General features: G+C 49.4%; 1 protein-coding gene across 1 annotated transcript; it reads right to left on the reverse strand.

Annotated features, from left to right (window-relative positions):
• Positions 1–1974: 1974 nt before the first annotated feature.
• On the reverse strand, positions 1975–14311 carry LOC122226808 (Holliday junction recognition protein). Its single transcript, XM_042950597.1, has 8 exons — positions 14147–14311; positions 13739–13805; positions 10888–10943; positions 9530–9647; positions 7049–7110; positions 5632–5724; positions 4738–4816; positions 1975–2578 (listed from the first exon to the last, which is right to left on the reverse strand). The coding sequence occupies exons 1-8, from the start codon at positions 14240–14242 to the stop codon at positions 2070–2072; spliced, it is 1080 nt and encodes a 359-aa protein (XP_042806531.1). The 5' UTR covers positions 14243–14311; the 3' UTR covers positions 1975–2069.
• Positions 14312–24323: the final 10012 nt, after the last annotated feature.

Below are 24323 nucleotides of genomic sequence, written 5' to 3' on the forward strand. Positions count from 1 at the left end.
GGGGCGGGGGGGGGGGGTCGTCTTCCTCACCCAGCCCCATTTGTAGCCAAAGCACCGGCGGGTTTTGGAAATACCTGCCGAGAGGGGAGCCACGTGGGTCCGAACGCTGAGAAGCGCGAGTGGGCAAAGGCAGGGCAGGAGCAATGGGGTCACTGGGGGGCGGGGACAGTGACAACTCAGGGCTCATCGGGGCTCATCTGGGAGAGGAACGCACTGTCCCCGGGGATGGGTCACAGGACAAACAGGCACAGGTGGAAAAAGAACACGGACACTCAGGGCAGAGGAGGCCCATCTGAACGACCGCCGAGGGGGCCGGCCATCCGCGCGGGGAGAGGAGGGGAGAGGAAACCTCACCACCAATGCATTAAACCCCACACGTGCGCCCGTCAGAAGAGCCGCGTCGTCCGGGACCCCGGCTCGCAGACCCACCAAGTGCGCGCTGGAAGGCCCGGAGCTCACGAGATGAAGTCTAACAGCCCGCGGCGACCCGTCCCACCTCACCGCCACTGGAGAAAGCAGAGTGGCGCTCGTACGTGCGAACCTGACCTCCGTGATCTGTGCAAACGCAAGTGCAGGCCGAGGTGGGACGGCCCAGGTGCACCTCAAAGCCCAGCACGGATACCGTGGCCCCGGCGGCCGCCCCCGCTCCGGACCCACTAGGGAATCCAGAAGTACAAGGAAAGGCACTGCTTCCAGATCTGTTCTGCTCTACGACAGCTGTTTTCTGAGTGAGACCAGGAGAGGTCGGGAACGACAGTGTGACAAGGACAGACCGAGCCCTCCTGAGGCTTTTCAGAGAAGTCCCCTAAATGCATCCCAGGGGAAAACGTGTAAAACATTCCCTGTGAGGACATGTCCAGCCCCACCATGATGCATCTCACACAGGGACATGTGCTTGATATACATGCTGATTTCAGCAGAAGGAAAAGAATCTGGGAGAAGGTTTGGAAAACGAGCACAGAAGCATCCTGTCGTAAAACACCCACACTCAACGAACGGAAACGCACCTTTTTTTCTCAGCTGGGCTGTGAGGAGACGACCTCTCTCCCGGCCTTGGGATGGGCTGGCCCACCACTCTCGAGGAATCCTGGGAACTGGCCCACTGTCCACACAGCACAGAATCTGATAATCGGCGTCTCTTTGGAGGGGACCGATGGCCCCTAGCGGCAGTGAGCACAAGGCGTGTTAATGGCTGAGCCTCGGTGGCGGTTAAGCGCAGTGGATGTTCTATGCTCTGCTGGGGTGACGCCGACAGCTTTGGGGGACTTTGGAAGCCAGAGTCTGGGTTTAATGTTCCTAAGGTGCCTCTCTGATGCTGAACTTCCAAACTTGCTTTATCTGGACACGCTCCAACGCGTAAAAGTGCCTTCGTCCGCGGAGGCGATTGTTGGCAATACTTTTGATGAAGCTTGTCAAATTTTTCTTTTATTTCCTTGTAACGATCTCGGCCACAGCTTAGAGGCTGCACCCCTGCTACTGAAGTAGGTCTGTTGGGTGATGCAGACTTTCTAAGTATTCCAAGACTATTGTTTCCCCGAAAAAGGAGTGTCTGCTCAGAGCAGTGTGGGCTCTGCACAGGGCTGGTCTCTGGAAGCGGGGGAGGGGAACCCCTTCTCTGCAGGCATCTCCCTGCTCCCCTGGCTCGATCGCCCAGCTCTTCCAAGGCCTCATTTAACCTCTTAGCTTCTGCTGTGCCGAAGGTTCCACTGAGCCTGCGGGTTTCGAAGCCCCGGGGGCCATGAGGGCTCGCCGGACCACCCCTGTACACGTCCACGGCCGAGGATCCCGGGAGGGAAGTCAGGACGGGCTGCTTCCGGGGACTGGGGCAATACTCCTGATGAAGCTTATCAAATCTGCTTTCAATTTCCCTGTAATGACTCCCTCGCTTGCCTGGGAGTATTCTTGGTGTGGAAACGATTTTTACAGGGGAAATGAACCACTTTAAGGCCTTGTATCTATTCTTCTGATGCAGATGACACACTGCACGGGAGTCTCCATAAGGCAACAAAGAACGCCCCTCGGGTGTTAAACTCCTCAACTCCTTAAACTCTTTCCAACTTGGACCCCATTTAAGGGCCTGGGGTTTGTTTACTTCGAGAAAAGCTTTGTCCAGTTTTTAAACCCGTCTTCTGGCCAGAAGCGTCTAGTACGTTCTCACAATCTCTTAAGGCGCCCCTGTCCCTCCCTGGCCCGGCACGGACTGGGAGCCTCTCCCGGGAACCCCTGTGAGGGCGCCTGCCGCCTCGGCAAGGAGTCCCGTTCACTCTGCTCCTGGAGCATCTCCTCCTCGAGCTCCAATTGTGAAGGACAAACGAGGTTTTGGTGGAGAGGATACAGGACGGCCTTGCGCTCAGCAGCAGGCTCATCGAGTGCAGCATGCCCGCGTACAGGTCACTGATGGTCACGTCACAGATGTCGTCGGGCTCGAAGGACAGGCTGCTTGAGAAGCTGTGCCCCCCGGTCCCTTGTAACGAGACACTGGCACTTCTAGGCACCACGGCCAGGTCTGCTGAGCAGGGGCGTGAAGCCGGCTTCACTGGGCCACCAGGACTCTCTCCGGACACACGGCCATGGCGTCCTGGAGGGAAACACACAGAGCGAAGTGTTACCGTTCAAGACGGTCCATCTGCAGAGACCACAGAACGAAAAGGGTGGATCGTGAAGACAATTCAAAGAACAAGAGAAAAAACTCCACGAAAACATGAGAATAGATTCTCCTCCGAGATTTCTTTCTAGTTATCAAACTCTAATTCCTACTTTCGACCCCAGCTTCCCCAAAGGGGTCTTCCTCCCCCGTGTGATGGTTTACACGTTGGATGCCCTTTCAAAGTCTAATTAGAAACCCAACAATTACGCCGATTACCTGTGGGGACAGGTGACGGAGGCAGAGGACTCCTGAATATGCCTCTGCGTACAGCTTTGACCTTCACATCATGTTAAATGTTTTATAGATTTAAAAAATAAAATTAAACCGGGGCGTCTGGGTGGCTCAGTCGATGGAGCGTCCGACTTCAGCCCAGGTCATGATCTCACGGTTCGTGAGTTCAAGCCCCATGTCGGGCTCTGTGCTGACAGCTCGGAGCCTGGAGCCTGCTTCCAATTTTGTATCCCTCTCTCTCTGTCCCTATCCCCCTCATGCTCTGTCTCTTTCTCTCAAAAATTAATAAATGTTAAAAAAAAAAAAAAGTAAATAAATAAATAAATTAAACCAACAAGGATAAGGGGAACTCTAGAAGTGAATACAAAAAAAAAGAAAAAAGAAAAAAAAAGAACCCAAGTGTGTATCGAAGTGATGACAACGGAAAGAGAAAAAAGGATCTGAGTGACTTTGGACACAATCCTCTGAACGTGCACCCTTGGTGGGACACTGTCTGAGCATCCAAGAGCTGCTCAGGACTCCTGAACCTTCTTCAGCAGACTGGCAAGCATGTGGCAGCAGGGGCCGTGGTTCCGAAATCAGTCCTTACCGCACGACCAACCAAATGAGTGCAGGACTTTGGTGCTGGCCACACCTGTGGGGTCAAGGTCATGGTGGGGGGACAAAGTGCTCAAAAAGAGACAGGACAGGCAGGCCAGAGGTCAGGGAAGCCAGCACGAAGGGCTCCTGCAGGCTGATCTGGGACAACTGGGCATCAGTGACTACTAATATGTGAATTAAAAAAAAAAAAAAAAAAAGCCCATGGGTTCTTATTGATTCTAGAAAAAAAATTGTTTTTAAAAAAGTGAAAGCATGTGGGGATAAAGAAAGGAACAGAATTAGGGCACGAAGGGACTTGGCGTCTGCTTACGGAAGGATGCCAACAGGCGCACACGGAAGGAATGGCCAAAGTAGGGAAGGGTTTGCGGGCGGGGACGCAGGCGGGAGTCGTGGCCTGGCGCCGAAGCCTCGGGGTCGGGTTTGCGGGGACCCAGGTGACGGGCACCCGCAGACGATGCCAAGGAGAGGGCACTTCTGTAGTGAAAAACCTAGCGGGTCCTTCCTTAGCTAAGTGGCCAGGCTCATGCGTCACCAACAACGGGACAGAGTGACGTGATGTCCTGAGAGAACACACCGTCGCCTGGGCAGCATTTTTGCCAAAAGTGTTTAACATGCACTTAACCTTAGAGGAAACCACCAGAGGAGTAAATTGAGGGACGTGCTGCAACACTGCCGGCGGCCGGGACTCTTCAGGAAAGTCGTGATAGGAAGGTGCCCACAGAGACAGAGCTCGGCGAGGAGCTTTCTGGACTGCGGTGCGGGAAACGAGTAGGCCCTGGCATGCGCCCCGCCCGCCGCAGCCGCGTCCCTGGGCCTAGGAGACCTGCAAGCACTTAAGGAGAACACGTATGTGACTGCAGATGACGTACATGGTGTGCGCATGTCCGTGTGTGCACGTGTGTGCACGTGCGGGGGTGCTGTGTGCGTGGGCGCTGGGTGTGCAGGGGACGGAGAAGCAACTGCGACAACAGGCTGATTGTCAAATAAACGCGAGCAGAGGGTGTAGGAATCCTGTGTTTCCGGAGAGTCAAAATCTTTCACCGCGGTAGGTTGAGCTGAAGAGCTAACCAGCAGTTAGCGCGCTGGAGTCCCAGGGGAAACAAGCAGTTTGCCGACTACACCGGAGGCTTTCGCCTTTAGGTGCCGGTGTCTCTCACAGTTTATGTCAAGCACACGACAGGGTGCCCGGCGGTGGGGGCGCCGCGGCTCTGCCAACAGCGATCGGGAGGCGGTTCACGCAGTTTCTGTGTCGCACTTACCAGGGGCAGGCCCGGCAGGCGAGGCCAGGGGAGGGCTCAGTGTCACGCGTGCGTCCTCTCCACCTCCGTCACCAGTACACTGAAAACGAAGCCCGCGATGTGAACACGTGTCGACTCTGGGCGCCCTCAGACGCCCCCCGCCGCAGTGCCGAGCCCCGCGGGTCGGCGAGGTCGGCTGCTCCTCCCCGATGCAGCGGCCGCGGCCTCCGGCCATGGTGGGGGGAGGTGTCTTAGTAACCTCTGGGAGCTTGGCCCACGTGACCTCCAGGCTACCCCCCCCCCCCCAGGATGCCCTCCTGCTGCTCCAGGTTAAAGGGAAAGGCCGTTCCCGGTACCCCCACCAAATCAACGGGCCTCAGACCCAGCGTCCTCGCCGGTCAGCAGCGCAGTAAGGAAACGTCTATGCTCCTGTTTGCTGCCTTTGAGATAAAGTAGTCAGTCATCCCACAACGAGTACCTCCTACTTATTTGACATAAAGATGTTTTCTTTATGGGAAGACGTGACAGAAACTAGGGTTGGCACCCTTGCTCTGTCGGTCACGCTCTGGGAGGCCCCGCGCGCTCCACGGCAAGGTGACCGTGGACAGGGTGGAAGGGGGGAGAAGTGGGGCGGTGGGGGCAATCCCTTCCCCAGAGGGTGGGGCCCCCTACGTTTCTGTGAGCACCCCCCCCCCAGAACAGTGGGCGACGGAGGGCGCACCCCACGGGTTTCCCTGATCGCCCCCACAAGGCGAGCGTCCGTCTGCAAGCCTGGGAGAGAAACGGTTGGGAAGCAATTGCTCCAAAGGCTCCTTACAGGCTCCACGGAGAGCGAACAAAAACCTGATTAACCCACCTCGGTGTCACTAGGTTATGATTCAATTATAGGAAGACACGTCCTGGGAAACACATTACCTCTAAACACCCTTCATCCTGTAGCAATATATCCACTTGGGTCAAGTACTTCCTTCGTAACTCATTTTTCAAAGGGCTCCAGGGCTCTGCAGGCTGACACAAGAGAGAATCAGTGTTCTTAAGAGCTTTTGGGTCCGGATGAGCTCTCAGATTCTCGAGCTAGCTGGCAAGTTCATTAATTACACGTGGGTAAATGAAGCCCCTCGAAGTCATTTTTCACTCCTCGCTGTTAGCGGTGCAAAGTGGGCCCGCCCCTCGGAAAATCCACCTGACCCAGAAATCCAACTTTAGATAATTCATCCAGTGGCAACAATCCCAAAGTAAAAAGACAAAAAACCCCCCAAAAACACAAAAACCACCCTCATAAGCCTGTTGGGAGGTGTGTGATGGCATTGCTAGGAAACAATTCAAAACCATCTGAATATTCTTGGGTGAGTTCAGGACTCAACGATTAGCATTAGTCCCAATCAGTGTGCTCACAGGAAAGGACATTCAGCACTCTGGCTCAGGAGGCAGGCCCCCCATTCCCTTCCTGCCCACGCCCTGGGGACAGGGGGGTCTTGACCTTCACTCTCTGCACCTCAGTGGCTGCAGACCAGGGATAACACACACGCACACTGTTCAGGAAGTTCTTTACATCTGGGGGCACCTAGCCCTGCACCACCGCCCCCCCGTAATGCTCCAAAATGTACAGCCTTTCCCCCGGACCCCTGTCACTACCTTATTTAGACGCCACAAGTCACACATTGGGTGTTTGGGCAAATTCTTCACAAAAAGAGCAGTTTTCGAGAAAAGCCACACACAACAGCCGTTCTAGCGTCTGACTCTGGGGCCAGGAAAGACCCCCCAGCAGACTGCGTTCTTTGTGTATTCCCGTGCATCCCACTGGAAGGAAGGGGAGATGAGACCCCGTCGGGGGAAGAGGAGACAGGTGGTTCCTGGGACCACGGGGGCACCCTGGGAGACACCGAACAATGGCCTGATCTCGCGACCTCGTGGACTAAATGGGCTTCCAAGGGCTGACCTGGAAATACTTCTTAGAAACACCTTCCTTATGACATTGTCTCTTCGGGCAAAGACCAACTTAGAGCCTAACTTTCAACACCGCGTGCTCGATCAAGGGTACTGGGCACACCGTGAACTGTGACGGTTCCGTCTGCACAGGGAACACCACCCGACATACATGTGAGTTCAGGAAATCCGGCTTGAACCGGGGGCAGTAAGGGCTGCCACGCACCAGATGGAAGGAGGCCCCTGCTGCCTTGAGGGATGTGAAGGGAGGACCAGAGACGGGAGGGGTGGTGTCAGCAAAGGGTGAGCCTCCCAAGAGGATTTCAAAAAAGACACCGGACATGAGGACACACACACGCACCCCAAGCCCTGGCTCGGTCCCTTCGTCACAAAGGGCAGGTCTTACCGTGAAGGCCCCAGCAACTACATCTTCCGGACACAAAGACGCATCATCACCGCTTTTTGAATCTAAAAGCAAAAAAAAAGGAAATCTCAATCAGAATTTTATTTATTAAAATATTTTTAAATTTTTATTTATTTTTGAGAGAGAGAGAGAGAGAGAGACAGAGTGTGAGTGGGGGGAGGGGCAGAGAGAGAGGGAGACACAGAATCCGGAGCAGGTTCCAGATTCTGAGCTGTTAGCACAGAGCCTGACACGGGGCTTGAACTCACGAACCGTGAGATCATGACCTGAGCTGAAGTCGGACGCTTAACCGACTAAACCCCCAGGCACCCCAAGAATTTTAAAGAAAGCTTGCGTTTTGCTCTCAAGAATAGTTTTTACACCCCTCGAGTATGTTCTAGGGCGCTCCCTTTAATAAGGACACAGCCATCTCTCGCTGTCCTGATTATCAGTAATGCGACAAGTGCATCAGAACAGGAACACGCCTCAGGGGGTAGAGACCAGAGAAGCAGCTTTCTGTCACGTTGAGAGCCTTCGGTGGCTTCTGGTCCTCGGAGCTGGGTCGCTCTAGCCCAGCACCGTCCTAGTCTGTGATGGCAGAAAGTTCCCTGCCTGCCGCCTGGTACGGCAGCCACCGGCCACGTGTGGCTCGTGAGGCACATAAATAAAATTTTCCATTTGATTTAACCTTCAGTTCCTCTGACTCGCCACAGGAGGCGGAGCCACCACACTGGACAGTGCAGCTCTAGGATAAACATTTCTAGTTATTTTGAGCAGTCCAGAAACTTGCGGACCTAAGGATCTGTGGGGCCAAAATCTCGATCAACACCAGTCAACAGATAACACCTGTGAATAAACACCTTCCTTAAGGTCCAATTCTACCCTGAATGACTGCCAGTTTTCCCCGTGGGACTCAACCCATTTTACAGACGACTAGAGCAGGCAAGGTGCCGGACGAGGGCTGGGGAGAGCGGACAGAGGCTGCAGGTCAGGGCCGGCAGGAGATGGGGGTTCAGGACCAGTTATAAACCTGTCTACCCAGCTGGCTAACTGCTACCAGGAGGAGAGCCGGTGTAGACAGCTTGGGTGAAAGTGGGGGGGTCTGTTCTGATGGCAGGTGTCAGCAGGGGCGGGGCTGGTACCGTGGGGGTGCGGTGGGGCACGGGGGCAGAGCCGCACAAGGGACGGTGGGAGGCAAAGGCACAGGAGGGGGACGTCTTGCGTATGAGGAGGGCAGGAGGGGCTGGGTGTCTGGCTCATTGAACAGGGAAGACGGTGGTAGGCCTTGAGCCAATAGGAATTCTGCTAGGTTGACCTTTCCAGTTTAGATTTGCCAAGTTTAGACAAAGTCTTCAAGAAGAGAGGCTGACAGGCAGTAAACACATGCAGACTGGGTCTGGGATGGGGGTTCCGCCAGAGTGAGGGGCTCAGACCAATCTCAAGAAAGGGCATCCAGTGGAGAGGGGAGTTAAGAGGGGCTGGGAAGGAAGAAAACCCAGCGGGCACAGGGCCACAGGCCAATTACAGGATTTCCAGAAGCTTCAAATGCCACCAACAGGGCAATGGGATAGAAGCCACAGGATGCCAGTGGGAGTCGCCAATGGGGGAGGCTGGGACCACGGACAGTTACGCCTTCCCGATGGAGCCCGGAGCCTGCATAGAACTGGCGGAAGAGAGGGTGGCAGTGGAGCAGAGCATCGGCTGTAAGTTTGTTCGAGAAGGGAAGTGACCCATGGCAGGTGGCTACAGAGGGACACGGGACCGGGAGAGCCGTGAACTCTTCCGTGTGCTTAAGGTGGAACCTGAGCACGTTCAAACAGATGCATCCAGGGCAGACAGAGACACCAGAGAGAGAAAGATGGTGATGACAGACTCCCCGGAAAACAGGCTGGGCTGGGGTTTGGGCAGCAAAACGTTCTGTAGAAGTCAGCAGTTCAGGGGCGCCTGGGGGGGCTCAGTCGGTTAAGCTTCCGACTTCAGCTCAGGTCATGATCTCACAGTTTGGGAGTTTGAGCCCCGCGTCGGGCTCTGCGCTGACGGCTCGGAGCCTGGAGCCTGCTTCGGATTCTGTGTCTCCCTCTCTCTCTGCCCCTCCCCGACTTGTGCTCTCTCTCTCTGTCTCCCAAAAACAAAGGTGAAAAAGAAAAAAAGTCAGCAGTTCAAACACGGCCTGCACGGCAAATCTGGCGCTTCATTATATTTTTGACATTAATTTTTTTACGGAGGGGGCAATAAGTTAAAAACCGATGGGAGGGCGTATGTCCATTACTCAAGAACGCTTGAGCACTGTTTCTGTGTAAGCGCCACGGATGTAACAGCAAGACAGCTCCTTTGGGGAGTGCAGACAGTAGCGACAGGCACTTTAAGATGCTCCCACTTTTAAAAAAGCCTTGGAAAAAGTCATCGTGAGGAATCTGGGCTTTAAATGCCATCACAGGGACGCATGTCCCTCCCGACCACAATTCCCAGTGCAGGGACACTCACCCACTCCCAGGACTCGTGTGCTGGGCTCAGGAAGCGCCAGACCTCGGGCTTCGGCTTCCGCGGGGTCACCGCCACTCCTGCTGTCTGGGGCATCCTCGAAAGTCTTCACTGGGGAGTCCTCGAAAGCACGGAAGTGGATAAAGACACGCTTGATTCAGTGAGAACACATTTCAAAGCCACCGTAACAAACCTACACTCCTTCCTTTAGCATATGAGAGAGCAGGGGTCTCATAGGCCTCTCTTCTGGTACAGTTTGTGAGTTTGAGTCCTGCATCGGGCTGTCGGTGCCGAGCCTGCTTTGGATCCTCTGTCCCAGCTCCTCTCTCCCTGTCCCTCCCCTCGTTCTCTCTCTCAAAAATTAAAGATTAAAAAATAATAAATAAATAAGTAAATAAGTGTGACTGAATTATACAATGGATGATGAAAAGAAATGATCACAGTGTATAGTGTGTAAAGAAGAAGGGGTAAAAATATGTGTATTATAGGCGGGAATTACATTATACTAAAATACCATCAGTGACTATAGGAGTCAGGTTGATTTTAATGGTTGTATATATTTCTAACATTTGTACAACCAAACGTATTATGGGTGTGATTCAAATAATCAGGAAGAAATTTTATTTCAGAACTGCTGTTCCTTGCTTTGGAACCCTAACCCTGACGTTTTCATTCTGGGGTACAGGCTTCTGGGCTGGGAGGCAGTCGTTAAGGGAATTCTAGACATCCCTGCAAAAAAATGACGGTAGCAAGACTCCGTGGGTCTCCCAGGAGGCGGGCAGGCTGTATCGGCACCTCCCGTGAACATAACAGGCCGAGGTGCCCCAGCATCAGCGGATGCATCCGGGAGAAACCACACCGGCGTTTTGGAAAACAGCTCCATGCGGAAAGAAGCGTGACCCTGTACCCTCTCCCTACTCTCTTCCCCTTGCAGAAGAGAAAGGAGGCATGTTTCTTTCCTCAAAGGAACTGGGTTGGGGCTTTTCTGTAAAGGACCCAACAAACTAAGCTCACAGATGCAGCTAAGGCTGGGGCAGGGGCAGGGGCAGCAGCAGGGGCAGCTTTCTCCCACTGGCCAGCCCTGCATGTGGGGCTGTTGTCAAGAACCCCTTGGCCTACAGCAGAGGAAACAGGGGCAGAAAAGGCTTAAACATCAACGTAGCTCCTCCTGCTACCTGACGAGCAACAGGAGAAAAACTTCTCAGCAAATCCTTAGAGGAAAAGGGGGGATTCAGGTGAGAAAGACCTAGAACAGAAGCCCCGTGGCGACCTCGGTGCAGTCACAGCTAACCTACGCCTTTATTCACATCGATATTCCCGCACGGCAGCACGTGGCAGCAATAAAAACGGACATTAAATACCTGGATTTGTCCTTTGTTTTTCTCCTTTACTAGTCCTCCACCCCAAATTCTCAATCCTTCAGAAAAGAAATGAGAGAAAAGTTACCGCTTAAACAATCCTGACCGCTGAATGTCTGTTCAGTCCGCATTCAGAGAAAACCAACGTGATGGGCCAGAGAAAGACGTCATCTACGGAAACCAAGCCGCGATCCTGACACCTGTTGTTCTCATCTTTGTGAGGCTGGAAGTCTTTTTTTTTTTTAAATTAAGATTAGGGGCGCCTGGGTGGCTCAGTCGGTTGAGCGTCCAACTTCGGCTCAGGTCATGATCTCGCGGTCTGTAGGTTCGAGCCCCGCGTCAGACTCTATGCTGACAGCTTGGAGCCTGGAGCCTGCTTCGGATTCTGTGTCTCGCTCTCCCTCTGCCCCTCCCCTGCTCACGCTCTGACTCTCTGTCTTTCAATAGTAAATAAACATTAAAAAAAAATTAAGATTAGACAGAAATCTGTCATTAATGGAAATCTCCTACCTAGGAGGCAGATTATCCAATTCCGTCATTAAGCCCCAGAGTTAAGCAGAAACAAGGAACACACATGTGCCAAGTATCGTACTCAAAATATATTTATTGAGAGCAATCTATATACTATGTATAGACTGGAAGCACTTTCTGAGGGCAATATAGGTGTCTAGAACAAAGCCTAAGCGCAGGGTAAACACGGAGATCAGGAGTCCTGCCACTTACTCGTTAGCAGAACCGGGGCAAGAATACTTAATCTCTCCCTAAACCTCCATTTGCCCCCAGGTAAATTCAAGTGGACAAGAAGGGATCCTTGGGTTGAGATGGCTGCCAACGAGGACACTAGCAAACGTTGACACACGGCGCTTACAATGCTCCAGGCTCTATTCTAAACACTTTCCAAGTACACCTCATTCAGTGTGTACAACTCACCTGTACAGAACTCCTACTTTCCAAGTTCACTGGCCAGACGGAGACACAGAGGCAAGGAGTGGGTCCAGCAACCAGCCCGGGCTGCTCAGCCATATGGTGGAGCCAGGCTGGGAACCTAGGGGAGTGACTCTCTGTGCTCCTGGCCACTGTGCCCTGTGGCCTTTCTGGAACAGAGTGAGGCCGTGCAAATGTGCTCCGTCAGGTCAAGGCTTTGCCAATTTGGCTAAGTGACATGGGGCTGGTTCCTTTCTGCTGCATCCTCTGCTAGGAAACCATAATCCTAAGGACAGCACCTACCCCAAAGGGCTGTTGAGAATCAAAAACACAAGACTCTCAGAAGCAAAGGGCACACTTTAGCTATCCACACGTGCGAACAACTATTCCTCCCCTCCTGTCCTCGTCATAATCGGTGTGGGAGTGTTAGCTCCGATCTATACCATACGGCGTTGCCTTAAATCGGGAGTTTATGCTACAAGGGTGATCAGCTAACCCTAATCACGGTGGCGCTCCCCTGAGTACCTCTCCAGGCTGAGCAACAGGACAGGGGAACTGTACTATCAGCAGCCGGGAGCTCGTTAGACCTACTCAGTCTGCACCTATCACCGATGCCAGAGGCCTCAGGGATCCGTTTTAACAGGCTGTTCTCATTAAATTGGAGTCAGAAGTGAGTTTCAGCAGTGAAGTTAGTGGTATTCTAGATATGTGGAGCGGCCAGACCATTCCTTGCGTAAACAGCGCATCAGAACATAGTGAATGAAGCCTGTTGATGGCACCCTGGGAACGATTCCTACCCAGCCCTGGGTCCTGCCTTCGGGTTAGATTTGTCATTGCCTGATGAGACCAGAGAGTAACAGAGGCCTGGAGCTGGACTATCTTAGCTTCTGTCTTCACGAACTTTTCACCCAAGGTGTGGCTGGGCCAGCTAAAAATGCAGAGAGCTCAAACTTTATTTAACTTCAGAAGCAGATCTTATGAAGCTTTTAGTGCCTGTCTGTCAATGCAGAGCAGAACTGGATCTGAGATCTGCCTTCATTAGCAGGTCCTAATGAGTTGGTGACAAGACAGAGGGGGAGGAACTGACGTCACCCAGTGCAAACTTTCTTCACCCAGCTACCAAAGAGAATCCAGGAGATTTAAGTCAGCTTACAACATCAACCACTGAACAGAATGGCTCCTTCTCCTTATATTCAGGTCAAGTTCCAAGTACTCAGGATCTCAAGGAGGACAGCTAATACTCCAAGTCAAACAGGTCAAAAAGTAGTAAGAGTGATTACAAGAGCCGGGCCTTGTTCCAAGAGCTTCACAAGGAGCTCCTGTAACTTACAACATCCCCATCAAGTAATCTACTCGATCTTCCCATTTGACAGGTGAAGAAACAGAGACACAGCCTTGGCTGTTAAAGCAACCAGCCCACAGGGTGCCTCGGGTGGCTCAACTGGTTAAGTGTCCGACCTTGGCCCAGGTCATGATCTCTCGGCTTGTGAGTCTGAGCCCCGTGTCAGGCTCTGTGCTGATGGCTCAGAGCCTGGAGCCTGCTTGGGATTCTGTGTCTCCCCTCCCTCTCTGTCCCTCCCCCTGCTTGCACTCTGTCTCTCTCTCTCTCTCTCAAAAATAAACTTAGAAAAAAATTACAACCCCCCCCCCCCCCAAAACCAAAAAACATCCCAACCGGCCCAGACCGACAGGGTCAGACAGGGGTATTTTTAACCAGCGTGCGTCTATGGACCTGCAGTATTCTGTTTTTAATAGGTAATTTAAAAAATAAGTAATTTATAGGCTCAAGGGAACTAGGAATGTTTTAGTTCTTATTAGGCGGACAACATTTTCACAAGAGAGCAGGGATAGCATTTCAAACTCTGGGACGACACTATCCTGTTCACACTCTGAACTGTAAACATTCAGAAGTGGGGGGATGACTCCGTACCCTGGGGTGTCTCATAGGTCAGCGTGGACATCTGCACCAGCGGGGCATCCTCGAAGGGCTGGTTGTACTGCGGGAGAGAAAGGGGCATCCCCTCAGCTCCGAGGGCCGCGAGGAGGCCCTGACCCGGCTGAGGAGGCGCCAGCACAAGGCTGGAAGTCTGCAGGCCCCCCCAAACCCGCCCGCCTCCCTCTCGCCCCCAAACCACCTCCCCTGTCTACCCCAGCGCCCCCAATCCCGCTGCCTCCTCTCCACCCCCTCTCCCCTCCCCTTCCCACCCCGCTCCCCCACCTTCGGCCCCGCGCTCGGCCGCCTCCACCCTTACCCCAGCCCCCAGCCCCGTTTTTCCCCTTCCCCATCGCGCCCGGCCTCCCCGACTCCGGCGGGCCGGTTGGGGGGCGGGGGGCCTACCTTTTCTATCAGCCGCTGCATGCGCGTCTGGAAGCGGCGGCGGCTGTCCCGGAGCTGCCACAGCAGCGCGTCCTCCCCCAGGGGCTCGCCCTCCATGGCAAGAAGAGACCCGCAACCGACTCCAGCGGCAAGACGTACCGCGGCCCCTTCGGCGCCTCGGTTCAAATAACGACTCCCGCCCCCTCTGCTTGCCCTTCCGGCTTGCTATTGGCTGGTGAGGAGAGGCCGGGCGCTGATTGGGCCTTTCAAACGCGTGGCGCATCTTACTCCCGGCCAATCCGCGGCCGAGCTTCTGCCCCCGCCCCACCCGAGCCCGGCCCGGCCGCGGGGAGGAGGCGGTGGCGGGGGCGGGAGGTGTCCGCCACCGCGCATGGCTTAGGGCGATGGCCCGGTGGAACCGGCTACGTTCCCGTTAATCGGCAGCGCCACTGGAGAACCCTGTGGAATTATGGGATTCCTCCGTTGTGCACCTGAGATGACTGGGTGACTTGCTGGGGGGCGGGGGTCTCGCGTCGGTGTGAGGACCGCTGTCACCCAGATGTTACCTGGCCAGTTTCCTCCCCTGGCCCCCCTCCGGGCCCGACGCAGTTACGACCACGGGGCGGGGGAGGGAGGGTGCCCAAGAAAGACACCGCCAAATTACCAATGCAAAAGGAGGAGGAAAATGACCATACGTTTAGGAAGAAATGCCATAAATGTTATAGAATCCAGGAAAATAAAATATTTTTATTGGAGCACCCGAACACATAAAGCAAATATTAACAGACCTGAAGGGAGAAAGACACAGCAGTACAATAATAGAGGACTTTAATATTCCACTGACATCAATGCATATACCATCCAGACGCAAATCAATAAGGAAACATTGGCCAGCGTGAAGTGTTAGATCAGATGGATTTGGATACATACAAACAAAACATTCCGTCCAAAAGCAACAATACACATTCTTCTCAAGTGCCCCTGGAACATTCTCTAGGACAGATGGTGTGTTAGGGCGCAAAACAAGTCTTAATAAATTCAAGAAGATTGAAATCATCAAGCATCTTTTCTTAATCACTGAAACCAGTAATCGATCACATGAAGAACACTGGAATATTCATAACTTTGAGCACCATTAGGTCCCTTGGACGGACTCTTCACCTCCTCTCAGCCCGCACCCCAATCCTATCAGGCCGTTGGGTAGAAATTAGGGGAGAAGTAGGGGGTGAGAACGGTGGGGCGCGTGGAGTGTAAGCGTCCAGGGAATATATCGTGAAGGGCACAGAGATGTGCTGCCTGGATCTGCCTTCAAGATGCCCGGGCTGCTGGAGGGCTGTCCACAGGTGCCTACAGCTGGCAGCCTCTTCAGGAATCGCCTCGGTTGCAGAGAGCCCCCTATCCATGGTGTGCAGCCCCAGGGTGGCCCAAATCCACTGAGAGCTCCAGGGGGGGAATATGAGGGCTGGGCCTCCATGTCAAGCGGAGGGCGGCCCTGATGATTCATTCCAGCTCCTGAGCTCTGCATGGGATCAGTGGAGGCAACGTGTCCCCTCTTGATTCGTCCCCGCCCTGCCACAGGTGTCAATGGTGAGGGCACCTCCTAACAAACACCCTGCACCCTAACTCGGTCTTCCAGTGTGATCTCTGGAGGACCTTGATGCAAGTGGCCACTGAATCTACACATTCAGTTTCTCGCTTTGTGACTTTCACAACTAGGCTACGTTTTCTCCCTCTCCCTCCCTTGGGAGTGTTCAGAAATTTAACATGCTGTTCCCTCAACTCTATGTTTCCACGCAAGTTAGTTTCAAACATTTAACTTATCACATGCAGAGATTTGAGACCTCAAAACTGGGCTTTCCCAGAGCTTGGTGCCCACTCCTAGGAAACCACTCCCGGGTTCCAGGGCTACCCTCCCTCGCTTCACTGACTGTCCAAGGATCTGCCTCCGACCCAGGGGTTCCTGGACAGCTTCAGGGGAACAATTTCTCAATCTCAAGTTTATGTCTTTAACTGAAGTTCCTCAAACAGACTCACGTTGGCCAATCCTCTCTGACCCAGCCAAAGCCGATGCCTGCCTCTTATCCTTCTGGCCACGTGGTCATCCAGTCCTCTCTGACTGAATTTTTCCCATCCTGTGGTCCAAAGTGGTGGCCCAACTAAGGAAGGAGCCCTGCAAGATGCTTCTGATTTGACACCATTCTGTACAAACAACCTGCCCCACTGTAGCAGCCTATACACGTGACCTCAGGACCCCAGAGCTGCCGTGCAAACTCCTTCCACAACACTCCCAAATAACAGGGAGGCGCGCAACCACTCCCAAATAACAGGGAGGATCGCAACGTCAGTCTGCAATTTCTCTGGCAGTGGAAGGGGAACAGCACCCAGGGTCTCACAGAGTTTCCATAGCGGCAGAGAGGAAGGCATGCTCAGCCCTGCAGCCCTATTTCCGCCTCTGGTTGCACCTACACAGCGCCCTCTGCTGGCCTTGACAGAATTTTCAACCCTGGAAGTGTTTAAAATTATGGGCATAGGACAGGGAAGGAAACAATCAACAAAGTTAAAAGGCAACTGACAGAATGGGAGAAGATATTTGCAAATGGCATATTGGATAAAGGGTTAGTATCCAAAATCTATAAAAAAACTTACCAAACTCAACACCCCAAGACCAAATAATCCTGTGGAGAAATGGGCAGAAAACATGAATAGACGCTTTTCCAAAGAAGCCATCCAGATGGCTAACAGACACATGAAAAGATGCTCAGCATCACTCAGCATCAGGGAAATACAAATCAAAATCACGATGAGATACCACCTCACACCCATCAGAATGGCTAACATTAACAACTCAGGAAACAACAGATGTTGGCGAGGATGCAGAGAAAGGGGAACACTTCTGCACTGTTGGTGGGAATGCAAACTGGTTTAGCCACTCTGGGAGACAGTATGGAAGTTCCTCAAAAACTTAAAAATAGAACTACCCTACGACCCAGCAATTACACGACTAGGTATTTATCCAAAGGATACAAAAATGCTGATTCAAAGGGGGCACATGCACCCCAATGTTTATTGCAGTGCTACAAACATTGACAATAGTCTATTTGACTATCGTCAAAGTATGGAAAGAGCCCAAATGTCCATCAACTGATGAGTGGCTAAAGAAGATATGGCATATACATACAATGGACTACTCCTCATCGATGAAATCATGCCATTTGCAACAATGTGGATGGAACTAGAGTGCATTATGCTAATCGAAAGAATCAGTCATAGAAAGACAAATATCATATGATCTCACTTACATGTGGAATTTAAGAAACACAGCAGAAAAACATAGGGGAAAGGAAGGAAAAATCAGATGAAAATAGAGAGGGAGGCAAACCATAAGAGACTCTTAACTATAGAGAACAAACTGAGGGTCACTTGAGGGGAGGTGGGTGGGGGATGGGCTACATGGGGAACGGGCATTAAGGAGGGCACTTTTTGGGATGTGCACTGGGTGTCATATGTAAGAGATGAATCACTGGGTTCTACTCCTGAAACCAGGACCACACTGTCTGTTCACTAACTTGAATTTAAATAGACAAAATAAAATTATGGGCATAGGAAATAATTGTCACTGGAATTGTTTTATGATTGCTCTCATAAAATACGCCTAAATTTTATAAAATTTTTATATAATAGATGGGTGTTTATTCTGCAGCATTTCCATGGAATAATGTGTTGGAAAAGTGTGGAAATGTCACCACCATCTGTGGTTGGGGAGACACAACTTTGGCTGGTCCCAGAGTTGACATAGCCACTGCTATGTCATAGTGAAAACGTCTTTATGAGATGAATTCTCAGCCACAGGCAGCAAAGCCCCATCCGTTAGGCTGCCAAGAAAAGGGGTCACTCCCTTCCATTGGTCTAGAGCTGATGGAAAGAGACTGTCATAGCTGACCATTTGGGTTTCCAAAAGGTGTCTGTCGAAGCTCACAAAAGGTGTTTATTCTTTGATTTAATGAGTCTACTTTTTGAAATCTGTTTTATTTTATTTATTACAATTTTTTAAAAGTTTATTTATTTTGAGAGCAAGTGAGCAGGGAAGGGGCAGAGAGGGGGAGAGAATCCCAGGCAGGCTCCACATTGTCAGCACGGAGCCCTATGTGGGGCTCAGACTAACGAACCGTGAGATCCTGACCCGAGCCGAAACCAAGAGTGGGACGCCTAATTGACCAAGCCACCCAGGCACCCCTGAAATCTCTTTTAAGTACTTAAGCCTGTTGGCAAAGATTTAGGTGTAGGACCTTTAATGAAGCACTGTTTACAAAGTCCAATACTAAAAGGGTGGTTGAATAAATGGCAATAAATATGCACTGTATTCCATTCACAACAATCTTGAGACACTGTATTCATTGCCATCTAAAACGTATATGATTTTTTAGTGTAAAAGGTTATAAGCCTGTATTATGTATCTGCCCTTAAAACATACATTGTATGTTTTTAAAATTTGACTACGTTTTGTATCAAAATGTTTCCCGTGTTATTTCTAGATGATGGTATTATGGGTTATTTTTAATATCAGTTTTCCTTAGCTGCATTTTCTAGACTGAACAGGTATCCTGCCATTGTGAGCAAACATCACTCATGTAATAGAAAACACAGTCATACGTTTTACCTTGGTGCTACAAAATTAAAGACCACTTAGGCAAATAAGACATGCATGACTGCAAACATTCCCACATTCTGCTGTCATACAGCTGGACAACATTTTATCAAAATGATACCTCACCTCCCAGCTTTTACCCAGAAGTGTTTTTGTTTTTTCCCCAGGAAAAGTAGGGCTCTAGCTCTCTTTGGTGATGGTCCCGTCTCAGCTTTGTGTGGTGGGAAATTGCTTTTTATTCTTCACCTTAGGCTTTTTGCAATACAAGTAGACTTTTAGGGTCATGATTAATGTGTTTTAATGGACTATCCATTTTAAAAATCAATGAAAAGAATTTATATTAAAAATAGAAGGCAATTAGATTGATTTGGGTGACCTATTTTTAATCAACCCCACTTATGGATCTGCAAACTCTCAGGACATCTTTCTCTGAAGCATTCAAGGGTCAGGTCTTCTGTTATTATGTGTGAATAGTTTTAAAACAGGAGGCACCCGGTTACTTGATAATATGCTAGCTACTTAAAAAAGAACTACTTACCTTAGAAGTGTTCCAGGATTACCTCCCCCTTCCAGAGGCCTTTGCAATTCTGTCTTGGCCCCCATCAACTGCGGTGAGTTTGAAAGGAACAGAAGACACTGTTCTGTTTTTTTGCAAAGTTTCAGTGCATCCAGTCCTTACTTAAAATTAACCTTTACGTTCATTGCATGAACTCTTCTCACAACTCTCTTTATCTTTTTATATTCAACTACCCTCACCATTGCCTGTAAGGTTTTTTCTTGCAGGAGATAAGAACTCCTTCTGTGTCTCTCTCATTTATCACAATTATTCCTTAATGTTGTTATAAAGTGCAGAGAATGTAGGCTTTTTAGGAATTCTCTTTTGTTTTCTCCTCTTCTGAATTTTGAGGTCTTGCTTGTATCTCGGGTTTACTATTGCTGAGTGCGGTGTGTGTTTTAGAATTCTTTACAAATTTTCTTCTGTCATTTTGGAAGTATTTGACAGGAAAAGTAATAACTCCCATTTCAAAACCTACTCCTTTCTGTGGTTCATAAGCAGTGTTTATAGCACACATAGAATTTATTGTGAAAACGTTCATTTGCAGTCATTCCTCCGAAATTAATGATATAATTTGCTAGTAGTCAGAGGAGGAGAAATGACAGAAACCGATGTGTCCTTTATCTGGAACATTCCTTAGTTGTTTGCAGTGTCCTTGAGTCTGTTCATCCCTGAGGGAACTGTATGAACTCCTTATATCCTGAGGGTATCGATGCAAAAATGAACAAACCTTTTAGAATCGCTAAAAGTGAGACAGAGAGTTTTATTCGAGCTCGGGTTAGGACAGCTGCCCAGGAAACAGGCTCTTTGCGGGGAAGAACGTGCTCTGGAGGATGAATAGCTTTCACAGGATTATATACTTTTTGCATCTTGTAAAATCTCAAAAGATTATAGATTAACACATAGGCAGGACTCACGAGTTTCGTCGTCAAGGAGTACGCCCCGGGGTAGGAGCATTGATCTGTATCCCGTGGACAAGACGATTTTCCTTCAGGCCGCTCATTCTCAAAGCAGATGCACAGACTTATGGCGGGCCATAAGTCAGGCTTTGGGTTTGAACAAAGTTTACATACAGACATGTCGACTTAGAAAGAATCTAAACTGACTTCCTTTGTCTACCAGGCCTTTAGAGAGTTTTTTCTCTCATTGTTACTTGAAAAATTTTAGTCAGTTTTAGTTAGGTATAATTCATATCTACTGCCATTTATTGTTTTGGTGTAGGGTCTATCAGTTTTGACAAATGCAAAGTCACGTAGTAGCTCCCATGACCAAGATATGGAAGAGCTTCATCAATCCCCAAAACTCTCTTGTGTTTTTTGTTGTCAAACTCTTACCCACCCCCAGGCCCTGGCCACCGCCTTATCGTGAATAGATTTCAAGTGTAATTCTGCTATGGCTAGAATGCACACTTTGTATGATTTCTGTTCTTTTAAATTGGCTGAGGATTTTTTACGGTCCAAAATATGGTCAATCTTGGTGATTGTCAATCGTTGTATGTCAATGAAGTCAAGTTGTATGATTGTGTTAATCAAGTCTTCCATATCCTTACTGGTCTTCTGTCTACTTGTTTTATCAACTATGGAGCGGAGAGTTTTGAATTTTTCGATTGTAATTGTGGATTTGTCAATTTCTTCATTCAGTTCTATCAGTTTTTGCTCAGTGTATTTCAAAACCCTGCTATTACCTACATCTAGGGCAGTTATGTCTTCTCAGTGAATTGATCGCTTTATCATTTTATAATGTCTTTCTTTATTTGTGGCACATTCTTGCCCTGAAGTCTAATTTGTGTGTTATTAATATAACCATTCCTTCTTGGTTTCGGTTAGTGTTTGAATGGCATAACCTTTTCCATTCATTTTCTTTTTATTTATGTCTTTATGTTAAAGATAGATTTCTTACAGACAGCCTATAGTAGGGTATTGCATTAAAAAAATTCAATCTCATATCTCTGCTTATTAGTTAGTCTGTTTAGATCATGTACATTTAGTGTAATTACTGATATAGTTGGAATGCAATCTACCTTCTTCCTGGTTGCTTTCTCTTGTCTCTTCATTTGTTCTCCTGTCCTCTAGCTCAGTTTATGTTTAGGTTAATTATTTTCTACAATTCCGTTTTACCTCCAGCTGTTGGCTTAACCATTTTTAAATGGTTGTCCTACAGTTTACAACATAATTTTTGATTTCTCACAGTCTACCTTCAAATAATATCGTATCACTTCAAATATAGCATAAGAGCTTTAAATCAGTGTATTTCCGATTCCCCCATCCTGTCCCCTGTGCTATGATTGTCATACATGTTATTTTTACACATTCTACACCCTGTAGTGCATGGTTTCTATTTTTGCTTTAGACAGTTAATTATTTTTTAGAGCAAATAAAAACATGAAATTATTATTATTTTATTTTATTTATTTTATTTTATTTTATTAATTGTTTGAGAGAGGCAGAGAGAGAATCTTAAGCAGGCTCCACACCCGGCACAGAGCCTGATGCGGGGCTTGATCTCACGACTGCGAGATCATGACCTGAACCAAAATCAAGAGTTGGACGCTTTACCAACTGATCCACCCCCACACCCATGAAATTTTTTTGTATGCACTTTCATTTTTACCATTTCTGGAGATCTTCATTTTTTAAAATTCGTTATCATATTCCTTCTCCCTGAAGAATTTCCCTAACCTTTCTTATAGGATGTCTGCGGGCCATAACGTTTCTTGGCTTTAAAAAGTAACCTTTTTTTTGGGTCTGAAGGGCTCTGTATTTGGTCTTTCGTGTGAAAGATAATTTCGACGGGGTCTGCAGCCTAGTGTAGCAGTCGTGAGCAGGACTCTGGGCCAGCCTAGTTCAGAGCCTGCCTCTGCCTCCTAGTTGTGTGGCCTTGGGAAAATATTTACCCTGTTTGTGCCTCTGCCTTCCCATCTGTGGATAGGAAAAGCACCCTCCTCATGGGGCTGTGATGAAAATTAAATGCAACGGTGTTTTTAAAGTCTTCAGTTCCTGCTACATAGGGCATGGGCCTTAAGCATTTGTTGAGTAAGTTAACTCTTTAACAGCTGCTGAGGATGCCATTACATGCATATACCCGCCTTTATCTAATGGACTTACTACCACTGGGCAGATGGCTCTCATCTTGGATCTTGAACTATAAAAAAAAAACCCAAAAAACAAACAAACAAACAAACAAACAAAAACCAGAGCTCTGCAATTCCTTGTACCCGCACGCGGCAGATAGAGAAGTGTGTGGAGGTGAGCAGCATTAATTCAGAGACAACGAACCAGTGAGCCAAAGGGTAATCATAGGTACTACTTGATAGACTGCGAAACTGCCTACTTTGGGGTCTACCCCTCAACAGCTGACAAGAAAAGTCCCCCTCAACATCACATCTACTCTTATTGGAATCTTTGACCTTCGCTCCTCTCCTCTGCCTAATCTAGGTAAATTCTTGGCTCAGTTTAGTTTTCGTTATTGTGTTGAACATGTTTTTATAGGTTAAATGGCCACTGCTTTTTTTTTTTTTTCTTTCTGAAAACTGTCCTTTTTTTGTCCTTTGTTCGCCACAGGCTCAACCCAGGGGATCCTGGGCCTCGAGGCTGGTCCTGACTGAATGAGTCTTTGAAAGGGTCATGTAAGGGGAAAGGGAGTTGGATCCTGGGACAACCCACCTTTTAACAAATTGGCAATACCAATAACCCTATTAATTGAGCAGGTTGTGCTAAGCAGCTTACTTATATTGTATCTTGCAATCATCTTATCAAAGGAGGGGACAACCCATGATGAAGTCCCAACCCTGCAACTTGTAACTAAGGCCACCTTGGGTGATTGATCTGACCCTCAGTTCCGTCATCTGCAAAATGGGAATAGTGTTTACCCCACAGAGTTGTGGAAGTTTCATCAGACCAGCTCTGTAAGTGCAGCTGACCCAGTGCTTGATCTGAACAGTGATGGCTGCCAGGGAATGTAATTTGCAGGTGTGAGGCTAGAGAACAGGCAGAGAAGAGGGGTTACTTCTAAGTCTCATTGTGATGCCCTGAGAGGCAGTGACAGGAGCATGTAGTCGGAAAGGACTCTGGGTGGAGGCGCCATTTTCCAATTAGCATCTTAGAGCTCGTGGTTTTTCTAAGGCCCGAAAAGAACTACCAACTTATTTTAGAGAATAGCTCTTGGATCTAGCTTCCAAGTTTTAAAGAGCCAAATGGAAACCAAAGAAGTATTAATGCAAATATAAAGACAGAGATTTCTAAATGGCTCTGGAACAGGGGCTTAAGCTAAATTACTTTCCTTGTGTCTTTCTGGAGGCCGGCACTTTTGCAGTTTCCAGGTGTCTGCTCTGTGCTTGCTTTCTTGGCTTTTACAGGACACCTACCGTGTTGCTGATGGAGCCTAATGGACCACTTTGCCCTCGAAAGGCCTGACAATATCACAGTTCTTTGCCGCAGCCTCGAGTGGCTGTGAGCAGGCAATGTGGCCTTTCAGGCTGTGGCTTTCCTCCTTCCCGGAGCGTGAGGCTTTTATTAACTTTTCTGAAGGCTTTGAGACTATGGCAAGGAAATTTCTGAGTCATGGTGTTTCCTTGGGCTGCATTCCCTGGAGCAGCTCATCTGTTGGAAAGATGGGGTTCGGCTCCACTCCGTTTGTGGGGGATTATTACACCCATCTTGGTGTCTATTCGCTTTCTAATTGAATACAAGTCTCAGGAAGGAGAGAATGTCCATTTATGTCACAGAGAGAGTCATTTGATGTGAAACTCACATCCTGGAAGTTGGGCTCAGACATCCCACTGCCAGGAAGAATAGATAACAAGAGACCTGATCTCATTATTTGTAGAAACAGGTCAAAAAGGCAGGCATGACTTTGTCAGACAACCCGAAAAAGCCCTCATTGCTACTCACCTACATTGCCCTTACTTAGAATTCCTCTATATCAGGAAACCTAGATGACAATGTTTGGGAACACAGTTGTCACACAGCCACAGCTATCCATCATATTTACAGGGAAGC

This window comes from Panthera leo, chromosome C1, assembly GCF_018350215.1.
Source record: "Panthera leo isolate Ple1 chromosome C1, P.leo_Ple1_pat1.1, whole genome shotgun sequence".
In the NCBI taxonomy this organism is placed as follows: domain Eukaryota; kingdom Metazoa; phylum Chordata; class Mammalia; order Carnivora; family Felidae; genus Panthera; species Panthera leo.

Excerpts from the sequence above, each read along its gene's own strand:
- LOC122226808 (XM_042950597.1), bottom strand. The coding sequence starts at position 14,242 with ATGGAGGGCGAGCCCCTGGGGGAGGACGCGCTGCTGTGGCAGCTCCGG. Across the intron at positions 9,648-10,887 it reads AAAACAAAGGACAAATCCAG|GACTCCCCAGTGAAGACTTT; the intron begins GTATTTAATGTC and ends CGTGCTTTCGAG. Across the intron at positions 7,111-9,529 it reads CACACGAGTCCTGGGAGTGG|ATTCAAAAAGCGGTGATGAT; the intron begins GTGAGTGTCCCT and ends TTTTGCTTTTAG.